Source organism: Achroia grisella, unplaced genomic scaffold (assembly GCF_030625045.1).
Source record: "Achroia grisella isolate CSIRO2021 unplaced genomic scaffold, CSIRO_AGI_Agris_v1 utg842, whole genome shotgun sequence".
Taxonomy (NCBI): domain Eukaryota; kingdom Metazoa; phylum Arthropoda; class Insecta; order Lepidoptera; family Pyralidae; genus Achroia; species Achroia grisella.
Genome location: NW_026713040.1, coordinates 965,282 through 978,887, shown reverse-complemented (window position 1 = coordinate 978,887; position 13,606 = coordinate 965,282). Strand labels below are relative to the sequence as shown.

Genomic DNA, 13,606 nt, shown 5'->3' with positions numbered 1-13,606 from the left:
AAATAAAAAGGTAGGCAACTTATATTTTGAATATAGAATAAAAAAAACAATTAAAATTAGAACTGGAATAAAAAGGACGCTCCGTATTTTTAACTATGTAAAACAAGAAAATTATTAATTTGTTTGATATAATATAATTGTTTTAATTAAAATATACACTCTAAAGTGCGTTGCGACTAAACAGTACAACACATTGAGACGTTCCTGAGCAAAGGCGACTACGTTTGGTGTTACATTACTTACAATAAAGTACTCTGTGATTACTTTGGGGTATTCGGAGTGTGGAAGACTCTCTCCCCGGGCGAAATCGTATTTCTCCCGCCATTTTCATTATTTATCTTTTCAATAAATACAGTGCATTCTCTACTTTCATTTATTCTTTTTACGGATTCTTAAAGCAACAAATAGTAATTAATGATCCAATTAATTAGTATTCGCAACTGAAAAGTCACGGAGGTGTGTACAAAACATGCCAAAAACAAAGTTAAAATTAGAAGCACGGTCATAGATATAACTGGGATCGTCGCACTTTAGCAATCATTCTATGTACTAATATTATAAACACCAAAGTTTGTAAGTATGGATGGATGGATTTTTGTTAGTCTATCACGCAAAAACTATTAAACTGATTTTGATGAAACTTTACAGTAATATAGCTTATATATCAGAATGATACACTGGCTATATTTTAAAATTATATTATGTAAAATATAATGAGAAATTTTGAATAAGCGTGATGCAGACGAAGTTACGTGTGTCAAGTAGTTATATATAAAAGTACATTATTAGCTTATTTATATTTTGCCACACCGATGTTTTTCTCAAAGCAAAACGCCGAGTCCTGGAAGAATTCCAAAGAATTCAGTTCACATCAAAATAATATTTTGGGCAACGCATAATGTTGAAAAATTGCGGAAATGAAATATAAAAATATAAAAAATTATTTGGTACAGTCGCGTAAAATATTTATTTTAACTTGTCAAACTGATTTGATTTATTATTATAGAGACTACGATATGTTTTAAGCACATCATTCATCAATTCAGCGTGTATCTTCACTGTTGGATATAGGCCTTTCCCAGTGCCTTATTCGATCTTCCACCTTCCGCTCTCTGTCACCTTCTTGATGTCGTAGGTCCATCGTGCAGGAAGATCTTGCCCAACACTCCTTCAATTCATGAAGAATGAGCTAGAATCTTGCGTGTTGCTTTTTTTTATAAAATTCTATTATTAAATTCCAGCAAAACAAAGTGTATAAAATTTACACTTAATATAAGACAGTTATTGCTTAATGATGAAATAGTAAACTTTGTTAATGTAAAGTTGTTTTAGGTATAACAGTGGACTCGAAATTACAATGGGGGTCCCATATTTCAAAAATAGCCAGTAGACTCAGTTCTGCTGCATATGCAATTAGAAGAATTAGGCAATTAGCAGACGTGGCAACGCCGCGACGGTTAAACTTATATATTTTAGTTATTTCCGTAGCATTATGTCTAATTATATGAAATAGTGCTAAATGGTAGTTTTTATTTACACACTTAAACTTAAAAATGTAAAGTAACAATAAAATTATTTAAAAGAGCAACACGCAAGTTTCTTGCTCGTTCTTCTTGTGATGAGACAGCTTTCCGAATGAGCGGGATATAACAAAAAGGTGATGACTATTCAAAAGTGTTTCAATGTAAGTTTATTTAAATAAATGATTTTCTATTCTATATTCTATTCTTACTGCTCTCCTCATGGTAAGCCATTACCGCCGCTCATTAGCACTCGCAACACCAGGGGAATTGCAAGTTGCCGGACTTTTAAGGAGGAATAAGCTCTTTTCTTGATGGTTTCGATATTGTATCGATTCGGAAACATTGTTGGAAGGTGATTCCATAATGTGGTTGTGCGTAAGTTATTCTGTATTACATTCTTAAGTTTTGTGCGAATACAAACAGTAAATAAGAATGTTAACATTAATTAAATAGCTACATATCAAAATTGATCAGTCATATTTATCAATCCCTATACAAGCAGCACCCTTTGATGGTTGAGCCAGCCATCACTACGTTCAATCATATTTTAGGGAGCCCAATGACCCGTCCTACCACGTCACCGTCTGTGAGTTAGTAATAAAGAAGACTAAGTAAGCTAACTCACTGTTTCAAAAATGGTTTAAATCATAACATATAACAATAATACATTACACAATTCTCGCAGCGCCATCTAATCCCAAGTTATAATAATCTCAGGACAATTCACACAGCGCCATCTAGACCCAAGTTAAGCTAGCTAAAGCTTGTGTTATGGGCAATATTTAACTGATACAAATACATAGATATTTTTTTTCGTAAATACATATGTGGCGATTTACGGATAGTGCGCGGCAACACCGTTGCCTAGCGACGTTGTAAAAATAAGAAATAACAAGCTTGTCAGATTGGGACACAATCGCTTCTTTTCTCATACAGAAATATACGTTTTTATATATATAATAAAACCATACAACTATTGTAAATACCACAAGAATATTACATTTATACATAGCCACCACTGGACTCGTTATTTAATCTTCCTCCTCCTGTCGCTGCCAGTACCAGCTGAACATAACATAAATAATAGCGGTAACAATATAGACGCTAAATTGGTGACCCACGACGTTCCACGACATCACAGCAGACACGGTGAAGCGTGAACCTACTCCAGTCCAGGTGCCATCTTTCCTACATTCCTTCTCCTTACCGGCATTCTTACCATACAAGATCTTATCACCATCGACCGTAAACACTATCGTTCATCACACAAGTACTCGCCGTCGTTGTGCCGCCCGCGCCGCCCGCCGCCTGCCGCCCGCCGCCCGCCGCCTATAAAGAAACCACGCGACACGGCCCAGTACTACGTAGTCAGGATACTACGGACTTCGATATTAAGATTTTATTTTACTTTTCTCATTTTGTATTGCCGTCAATTTATTTTACGTGTATTTTTTTTTTTTTTATAATTTTATGTTGAAATTTATTTTTATTGCATGTGTATATTTTTTATTTTCTTATTGTAAATATTAATTTCTTTATATTCGGCATCGCATTGGTCATATATATATAAAATGGCACAATCCGGCACACAAAATTCGTCCTCACCATCTGCCTCGGAAGTGCATAGGGTTTCCGTAAAATTACCTCCTTTCTGGCCTGACCGTCCGGCATTGTGGTTCGCGCAGGTTGAAGCAAATTTTGAACTATCTGGCATCACCGCTGATTCCACTAAATTTAATTATATTATCAGTCATTTGTCACAAAGCCAGGCTGCTGAGGTGGAAGATATAATCATCAAACCACCCGCGGAAGACAAATACATATTTTTAAAAGCTGAATTAATCCGCAGACTATCGGCATCTGAGGAAAAAAGAGTCCGACAGCTCTTAAGTGATGAGGAGCTGGGGGATAGGCGACCCTCACAATTTCTGAGGCACCTCAAGTCTCTCACGGGGGATTCACTTCGTGACGACGAAGGCATACTTCGCCAACTTTGGATGCGTCGCCTGCCCACTCACCTTCAGACCATTTTGGCTGCACAGGATCTTCCATTAGAGAAGGTAGCGGATCTAGCTGATCGCATTATGGAAGTATCTCCTGCAACACCACTTGCTAGTTCCACCTCAGTTGCTGGTATATCATCTCAGCCTGTCACTTCATCTTCAAGCGTCGACCCATTTGCCACTCTTTCTCAGCGCATTGACCAACTCACAGAGCAGGTAGCTTCCTTAACTGCTTATCAGAGACAGGGAAGTCGGTCCAGGTCTCGGACTCCACAATCATGTCAAAGTCGTAGTAGGAGCCCTCAACCTAGGATATGTTGGTACCACCGTATATATAAGGAAAAGGCGTTACATTGTACTACTCCTTGTAACTGGCAACAAGATTTATTTTTAAACATGAACAGGAGTCAGTAAAGGCGACTACCGACTCCTCTCATACCATTTCAAGTCGCCGTTTATTTGTAACAGATTCATACAGTAAGCGACGATTTCTCGTAGATACGGGTTCCGATATCTGCTGCTATCCTAAAAGCGCCCTTCGTTCCCACGCCTATAAATCTGATTTTGTGCTGCAAGCAGCCAATGGCAGTGCTATTACGACGTACGGTACTCTGCGTTTCAATCTCAACCTGGGTCTTCGACGAGTTTTTGCATGGGATTTCATTATAGCTGACGTCAGCGTTCCTATCATCGGTTCCGATTTCCTCGCTCATTACAATCTCTTGCCAGATTGTACCCATAGATGTCTAGTCGATGGAACAACCGGTCTTCGTCATCAGATTCAGTGCGCGTCATCTAATCAGCCCAGCGTCAAGACCATTATTAGTGATTCTAAAGACTCACCCTTTCTAACAATTTTACAGGAATATCCGGAACTCACTCGTCCACCCGGTCTTCCTCGCGATGTTAAACATAATACAGTGCATTTCATTAACACTACTGACGGACCGCCATTATCATGCCGTCCTCGTCGCCTTGCTCCCCAGAAACTTCAGATTGCCCAAAAAGAATTTGCCGACATGGTTGCTGCTGGTACTGCTAGACCATCCAGCAGTGCTTGGTCTTCACCGCTCCATTTAGTTCCTAAAAAGGATGCCACTTGGAGACCTTGTGGTGACTACAGGGCCTTAAATGCGCGCACTATTCCTGATAGATATCCGGTTCGGTACATCGGGGACATTTCACACAATCTGGTAGGAGCCACCATCTTCAGTACAATTGATCTGGTAAAAGCCTACCAGCAAATTCCTGTCAATCCAGCTGATATATGCATGACAGCCATTACCACTCCTTTCGGACTATTCGAATTTCCCTACATGACTTTTGGTCTCAGAAACGCTGGTCAAACATTCCAGCGTTTCATCGATGAGGTCACACGGGGACTTACTTTTTGCTTTCCATACATCGACGATATCCTCATCTACTCGCGCGACGCCGCTCAGCACGCAGAACACCTGCGACTGCTTTTTCAACGCTTAGCTCAATACAGAATCGTCATCAACATTGCCAAATGCAAGTTCGGTGTTCCAGAAATTGCATTCTTGGGCAGTCACATTTCATCAGCAGGTACACAACCACCATCAGATCGTGTCGAAACCATCAGGAATTTTCCCTTACCTGAAACAGCTCATGGGCTACGACGGTTTCTGGGTATGTTAAACTTCTATCGTCGTTTTATACCCAGAGCCGCTGAATTTCAGGCCCCGTTAATTAACATTCTGGCAGATGCCAAAATTAAGGGTTCCAAACCAGTTCCTTGGACTCCCGATCTGGAACAAGCATTTCACAAGTGTCGCGATAGTTTAGCTGACGCTACTATGTTGTGTCACCCAGTGGCAGACGCTCCACTTGCTCTTTTCACCGACGCTTCCACTACACACGTAGGTTCATGTCTACAACAGAAAATTGGAAATTCTTGGCAACCTCTCTCATTTTTTAGCAAGAAGTTGACGCCTAAACAGGCATCGCTTCCTGCTTATTACAGAGAGTTACTCGCCATTTACGAAAGCGTGCAACATTTTCGCCACATTCTTGAAGCACAACATACCACTATTTACACAGATCACAAACCACTCATTTACGCATTTTCTCAAAAACGAGAAAAACTTCCTCCACCTCAATTAAATCAACTGTCATTCATTTCACAGTTCACCACCGACATCGTGTATATTAAGGGCAATGAGAATGTTGTTGCCGACACGATGTCGCGTATTGAGGCCATTCAGCTGGAGGATGATTATCATTCATTAAGTCGCTCTCAACAAACAGACCAAGAGTTGCAAGCATTAATATCCAATAATACTTCATCTTTAAAATTAGAACATGTCACAATTTCCGGAACTGACATCATTGTCATATGCGACACGTCCACTGGCAAACCTCGTCCATACTTACCATCTTCATTTAGACGCAAATACTTCGACAGGTTACATAACATGAGTCATCCAGGTTCTCGAGCCACACTTCGTTTGATATCTGATCGTTACGTTTGGCCCTCGATGAACAAAGACTGTAATTCCTGGACTCGAACTTGTATTCCTTGCCAACGCAGTAAGGTCATCCGGCACATCTCTACACCCGTTGGTCATTTCATTAATCCATCCGGCCGTTTTCAACACATTCATATTGACATCATCGGTCCACTTCCTGTCAACAAAGGCATGCAATACTGCCTGACAGCCGTGGACAGATTTACACGCTGGCCGGAAGTCTGGCCGATGCCAAATATGTCTGCAGAAACAGTTGCAGATACTTTTGTCAGCGGTTGGATATCGCGATTTGGCGTCCCTATTACTGTTACCACGGATCAGGGTCGTCAATTTGAATCCGCTTTATTCCGTCACTTAATGCAGTCCTGTGCAACTCGTCGAATCCGTACAACTAGTTACCATCCCTGCGCAAACGGCATGGTGGAACGCATGCACCGTCAACTCAAAGCAGCTTTAATGTGTCACGGCGATCTATGGATAAACGCGTTACCTTGGGTTCTTTTAGGTATGCGCACAGCAGTTAAAGAGGATCTAAAGACCTCCTCGGCTGAACTTGTATTGGGAGAAACACTTCGCTTGCCGGGTGAATTTGTTACACCATCTGTCACTTCATCAACCATCAAAGATCCTACCGACTTCATCACACAGCTTCGTGCCACCATGAATAATATCATGCCCACGCCAGCGTCACATCATTCCAATCCGCCAACTTTCATTTATAGGGATTGGCCTTCCGCCACTTACGTTTTCCTAAGAGATGACAGCATTCGACGTCCTTTGCAGGCTCCTTATACAGGGCCTCACAAAATTTTATGTAAGCGTGACAAAACCATCACTCTTGACGTCCAGGGTAAAAAAATGGAGGTCAGTCTGGATCGTGTGAAGCCTGCTCATATCATGCACGAGTCCTCACACCCATCCACACTTTCATCTTCCATTCCTTCAACTTCATCTTGTCCGCCAATCACAACTTTTCCTCATTCGCCACCATTATCTTCCTCCCAAATACCCTCGCCTTCCTCGTCACCTCTAATTCCTTCTAATCGACCTGTTTCAGCTGAAAAACCTATAGTTACCAGGTCAGGACGGAGAGTTCGTTTTAGGGACATTTTAGATCTGTAGTTTCTTTATCTTATTTTTTTTTTATTGTTTTCGTTTCTCTTTCACCTTTTTCTCTCCGAGGGGGGGTGGTGTGGCGATTTACGGATAGTGCGCGGCAACACCGTTGCCTAGCGACGTTGTAAAAATAAGAAATAACAAGCTTGTCAGATTGGGACACAATCGCTTCTTTTCTCATACAGAAATATACGTTTTTATATATATAATAAAACCATACAACTATTGTAAATACCACAAGAATATTACATTTATACATAGCCACCACTGGACTCGTTATTTAATCTTCCTCCTCCTGTCGCTGCCAGTACCAGCTGAACATAACATAAATAATAGCGGTAACAATATAGACGCTAAACATACATAATATACATAGAAAACACTCAGACCGTTACAAACAATCATACTCATGTTGTGAATGTTTGCATTGTGCGAGGAATCAAACCCGCGATGGTCCTAAAGAAACCGTTGGTCATGTTCCCTAAAAAAGGATATAACACTAAACTCGCAGTCGCAACACTGCTGTCCAATGTTGTCAATGCCGTAAAACTACTTTATAAAAAAAAACAAAGTTGTCAATTTGACATTTTCTCGCAACTGTCACTGTCATAAAATGTCAAGGGAACGTTCCATTACCTACACTTACCTGTTTATTTTCTTTCTAAATAATCAATTTCGTGACACATCCTATGGAATATTTTTGTTAAAACATAACTAGAAACATAAATTGCGTATATTTCGGTTATTTTGCAAGTGAAACACATTCGTGACTTGTTTTATAATGTTTTATAACCTGTTGTTTTTATATTGTGTTAAATATATATTTCTTGTTTATTTCTTGCATGTTATGTGCTGAAATTTGATTATTAACGTCTAATCACATGGGTGACAATCGTAGAGTGCAACGTAATGAAATGGCTACAACAAGTACTGCAGTAACCACAATCAGTCCGCATTTGCAGGAGGTAAGTCGAGATGTTTTGCCCGTCGATCTTACGTTATCAGTTTTGTTTGTTGAGTTAATATATTTGTGATAACTACACAGTGAATGAGTAAAATGTTTTATTTAACTGTGACTCGCGATGGTAACCGGCAGGAAATTTTTACGGCTTATTTTAAAGCCCCAACCTTTGACGTTGAGGAAGTATTCCACGGAGGTGCCAGGTTTGTTGGCCGGCATCAATGTTTTGGATCTGACGAGGGTGATAGCTGGCCCCGTTTGCACTTTGACCCTGGGTGACCTGGGCGCTAATATTATCAAAGTCGAAAGTCTGGACGGCGATGAAGCAAGGAAATGGGGTCCGCCATTCATAAAAGATAATAAAGATTCGTATTATTTCTTGTCTGTGAATAGAAATAAAAAGAGTGTGTGTGTTGACTTGAAGAGTCGGGAAGGTAAGTCGCTTTTTGATTATTTGTTACATATAATACCGAACTGGTTAGTCAGACCTATTGTCACCAATAGATGTTCACAATCCAATCTGGCAGTGTGCAAACTTACCAATACCTCAATAATACATTTACAAAATTGGGAAGTTATCATGTTTCCATATAGTTCCACAAGTTATATATATATATATATATATATATATAGATATTATACATATTAGACAAACAAACACAATTATTTATATATACACTAGCTGACCAAAAGATTGTTTTGCCATATAAATTAAAATCGCTTTTAAAAATAGATGTATAAAAACTAATAAAAGATTTTTTTTTATACCACATTATAAAAATAAATTGTCCAAAATAAATGTTAGAGGTGGACAACCCTTATCACTTAGGGGTATGAAAAATAGATAGTAGCCGATTCTCAGACCTACTGTATATATATATAAAATTTCATAAAATTTGGTGAAACAATTTTAGAGTATGTATGGTAACTAACATTTTGACACAAGAATGTTATGTGTAAGATTTATAGAAATACTACACACATATACATATATATCTGTGTATAGTATATTATTAGAAGCTATTATTATTTAATGCAATCAGCTAGTATGCTTGGTAAATGTTTACTGTTTTGTCAATAATAAAATCACAATTAACATAGTGCCATCTAGTTCCAGGGTAAGCAAATCTTGTGTTATGGGTACTAGACAAAATACTTAGTTTATTTTGTAAATACATACATAATATACATAGAAAACATACAGACGGATACAAACAATCATACTCATGAATATAAATGTGTTACACCATGCAAGGAATCAAACCCGCGACCATCAGAAGTAAAGCGGTGAATTATTTATATAGTAAAAAGCTATTGATATCTTATCAACAGGTACTATCTGCAAAATTATATTCATAATTGTGATAATGTAGGTGTAACATTAAATATTTATATAATTTACAGATAATTTGAGATGTTATTGTACATGTGATGGAAAATAACAACAAAGATCTTAATTTATATATAAATTCTACAGTATCATCTGTATCTAGGTCACAGATAATATAATTAGAGAAATGTCTGTATACCATTACTTATGGGCTTATTACATTATCATGGACCTACTTATTTATTTTTTATTACAGTCCTAAATATAAAAAGAATATAATATCTCAGGACAATTCACACAGCACTATTCCCAAATTTACAGAGCCTGATTAAAAAAAAAATGTTATGACTATTCAAAAATGCTTAAATTAAGTTTATTTGAATAAAGAATTTTCAATTATATTCTATTCCTGTGTTATGAGTAGTAGACAACTGATACAAATACATGGAATTTTTTTTTGCCAATAAATACATACTTACATAGAAGACATCCAGACTGATACTAACAGGAATCGAAACTGCGGTCATCAGATAGAAAAATGGTATACTATACCACTGAAGCTGTCAATAAGCCCAGGTCAGGTAGCCCATTGTGAGATACTCACCAGGAATTTATCATGATGGTTTTCAGGGGGATCGGGGTCCCAGTTCACATTACTAACAAAAGAGAATCCCTTTCGCCGATTTTGTATTTATAATACACTAGCTATTCGCCCCGGTATCGCGCGGGTGTACATGTATTATATATATAAACCTTCATCTTGAATTACTCTATCTATTAAAAAAAACGCTTCAAACTCCGTTGCGTAATTTTAAAGATTTAAACCTACATAGGGACGGACAGACAGCGACAGCGACTTTGTTTTATACTATGTAATGATTTTCAGGTAAGAACATAATATACGATTTGGCAAAGAAATGTGACGTAGTGGTTGAGAACTATCTGCCCGGGAAGCTGGATCAGCTCGAGGTTGGCTACGAGAAACTGAAGACGATCAATCCTAAGTTGATATATTGTGCTATTACAGGGTTCGGACCTACAGGACCCTACGCTAAAAAACCTGGGTAAATCATTTATATAACTGGGTGTTATTTTGAAGAAGTCCATTTCACTACCTAATAGATTGATAATAGTATTTACATTAATTTTTTTATACACACACCGCACAGACAATCATCAATAATATTGCTCTTTTTATTTTATATTTATTTTAATTATTATTTTCACGTACCCTCAAATGGGTTAAAGCTGAAAATCAGTGTTTTGTTCCTTGAACAATGTTCCACGCTGAGCTTCGACCTTTTTGTATTCAAAATTCAAATTTCAATATATCCATTTTCATGTAGGTCTATTACAGACTCTTATGATATGTCAAATCTACCGTCAGTTCGGAATGATTTCGAGATGAGAAGAACTGACAAGAAACTCAGCTCGTATTTTTTTTTTAATGTTGTACATATTTACAACAATACTATTTCATTTAAATTCAAATTTGGGAGAATAGAGTGACCAGTGTGTATCGCTACAGATCACACATAACACAATTTTATAAATCTTATGTCGTATTATGTATTGTTTATTCTTATGAACATGTTGTGTGTGATTAGTAACAAACAAATAAACGATATATCTATCTATTATTTTGTTTAATTCTACTACCATTTGCATGTGTGAGACCGCAAATATTCAGTGCGGAAACATGAGTACTTAGTTTAAAAATACTTAAATATATAAGTAAGGAAAAAAAATGGTCTGTATTTATATATTGTTATTATCTATATACACTTGTTATATTATTAGTATGATATTATAAACAACGTCTAATATTACCTATTATCCATTTCAAATGAAAATAAAGGAATGAAATCACTATCATATATAATAAACAAATCGGAATAGTAATAAGAATCGGAGCAATATGCAAATGTACCTACATGGTGGTTGTAAACTACTTAAATATAGGCGCTTGACCTTTTTTTTTATTGGATTATTTGGGCTATTGTCAGGTGCTTGAACCTGTAGCACTGCGACCTACATAGATCCATTGTGCTCGCCCTTTTTCAAAGTTCGCTACCTAGACCCGTCAGGGACAAGAATTGAAGGATATTCTTAGGAGCGATGGTTTTTATCTCCTCGGGAAAGAGTGTAAACTTTTCGCGCTTGACCTTAGTAGTTTTAGTATTTTTTTTTATTTTAGCAATTTACTAATTAATTATAATAATTCACATCAATATTTTTTTACAGCTACGATGTTATAGCATCAGCTATGGGCGGCCTTCTAAACGCAACAGGCGAACGGAACGGCAACCCCGTAAAGCCAGGTGTTGCCATAACAGACGTGACCACAGGCCTCCACGCTTTCGGAGCGGTTATGACGGCGCTCTACTACCGCCAAGTTACTGGTAGAGGGCAGAAGATAGACTGCAACCTTCTCTCCACGCAGATATCCAGCATGATCAATATCGCTAATATTTACTTGAATTGCGGCATCGAAAGCGAACGATGGGGTACCGCACATGCGAATCTAGTCCCGTATCAAGCGTTTAAAACAAAAGACGGTGATATGGTATTAGGCACAGGGTCGAACGCCCAATTCGCTGACTTCTGCAAGCGGATCAACAAAGAAGAACTAATACAAGACGCCCGTTTTAAAGATAATTCGGCACGCGTACAGAATCGTGATGCCATTATAAAGATTATAAGTGATGTGATAAAAACAAAGACGAGGAAGGAATGGTCGAAAATATTCAGCGATGCATCGTTCCCGAATGGTCCAGTGAATACGATGAAGGATGTTTTCGAAGATGAGCACGTGAAAGCTATAGGGCTGGTGAAGGAGCTGCCGCATCCTCAAGCAGGGACCGTGAAGGTGGTGGGAGCACCGACAGTTTATAGTGAGGGTGGTAATTACGCGAGAACAGCGCCTCCCACTCTTGGGCAGCATACTAGGGAAATTCTGTCCAATTTCCTAGGTTACAAAGAGAGTGAAGTCGATAATTTGTATACCAAAAACGTTGTAAAATAATCTTTTTTTATGAAACATGCTGTATAATATATAAATACTCTACAATGAATATAGTTGTCAGTAACTACTTGTTTTTATCTTATCAGAAACTGTATTTAATTATTCATTTCAGATAAATTTTATTTAAATAATATTATATGTATTTATTACTTAGTAAAACATGTTTGAAATTAACTATTGCTAAGAGAACGGGATGTATATATATAAGCAACCTAAAATCAGTGTTACATTAACATTGTTCTGTTTTTATTTCTTTTATAAAGCAATATACAAATAGAAATTAAATACAAAACAGTTTATAATATTAGTAAGGATTGGTTAGCAAAGAAAAATGTAACCAGTTATTATTTGGAATAGCATACGAATCCGTGGGCAAAGCTACTGTTTATATTCTGTAGTCATGTTTCCTTATGCTCTTCAAATAAGGATTTCATAATTTTCCTATCCTATAGTGTTTGTTGGTGTATGATAATGGAAGAGTGCACCCGCCTGCCCTAACGGTTTACGCTGGCGGAGCACCAGTGGAGGATGATAAGATGAGCATGAGGTCAGGTTAGTTAGCACATCGTGACAAATTCACCAAGAATTTATCACGATGGTTTCCAGGGGGAACCACGTGTTCGTCGACCTAACATGGTACATTGCTAGCAATGGAAGTTACTAATTCCCATCATGGGGCCGTTCACATTACGTAAGCACTATAGGGGGGCGGGGGGTCTTTTCTTTGCTTATTTTGGATGACATGGGGGTGGGGGAGTCTGTATGATGATTACGTCATCGGTCGTAATTTACTTTTTTACACGAATGGCAACCCTCACATTGTCTTTGCTAAAAAAACAATACATTAATTGAGAGATGTTTACGTAAGCATGGGTGGAGGGGGTAAGAGCTTTGCTTACTTTTGCTGACAACGGGGGATGGGGGGTAAATAATTGTGATAAATCTGCTTACGTAATACTTGAACAGCCCCTATCCTATAGTGTTTATATTTATGAGTTTTGTTATGGATGACAATGGAATGTTGTATCTAGCTTCGCTAACGATTTACGCTGGCACCAGTGGAAGATAAGAAGATGAGCACGATTTTAGTTTATTTGATATTTGATATTTATTTATTCAGTAACAATTTATATTGTGTTTGAATTTATACAATTTTTGC

At 37.8% G+C, this 13,606-nt stretch overlaps 1 protein-coding gene across 1 annotated transcript; it reads left to right on the top strand.

The window, feature by feature from the left end:
- Positions 1-8,160: 8,160 nt before the first annotated feature.
- On the top strand, positions 8,161-12,470 carry LOC131852336 (succinate--hydroxymethylglutarate CoA-transferase). The gene is made up of 3 exons (XM_059203002.1): positions 8,161-8,526; positions 10,309-10,486; positions 11,667-12,470. Exons 1-3 carry the CDS (start codon positions 8,214-8,216, stop codon positions 12,445-12,447), a joined length of 1,272 nt encoding a protein of 423 aa, XP_059058985.1. The 5' UTR covers positions 8,161-8,213; the 3' UTR covers positions 12,448-12,470.
- Positions 12,471-13,606: the final 1,136 nt, after the last annotated feature.

What these genes read in the sequence shown, in the direction of transcription:
- LOC131852336 (XM_059203002.1), top strand. Translation starts at nt 8,214, where the DNA reads ATGGTAACCGGCAGGAAATTTTTACGGCTTATTTTAAAGCCCCAACCT. An exon ending in TGACTTGAAGAGTCGGGAAG is followed by an intron (nt 8,527 to 10,308) that starts GTAAGTCGCTTT and finishes AATGATTTTCAG; the next exon opens with GTAAGAACATAATATACGAT. An exon ending in CCCTACGCTAAAAAACCTGG is followed by an intron (nt 10,487 to 11,666) that starts GTAAATCATTTA and finishes ATTTTTTTACAG; the next exon opens with CTACGATGTTATAGCATCAG.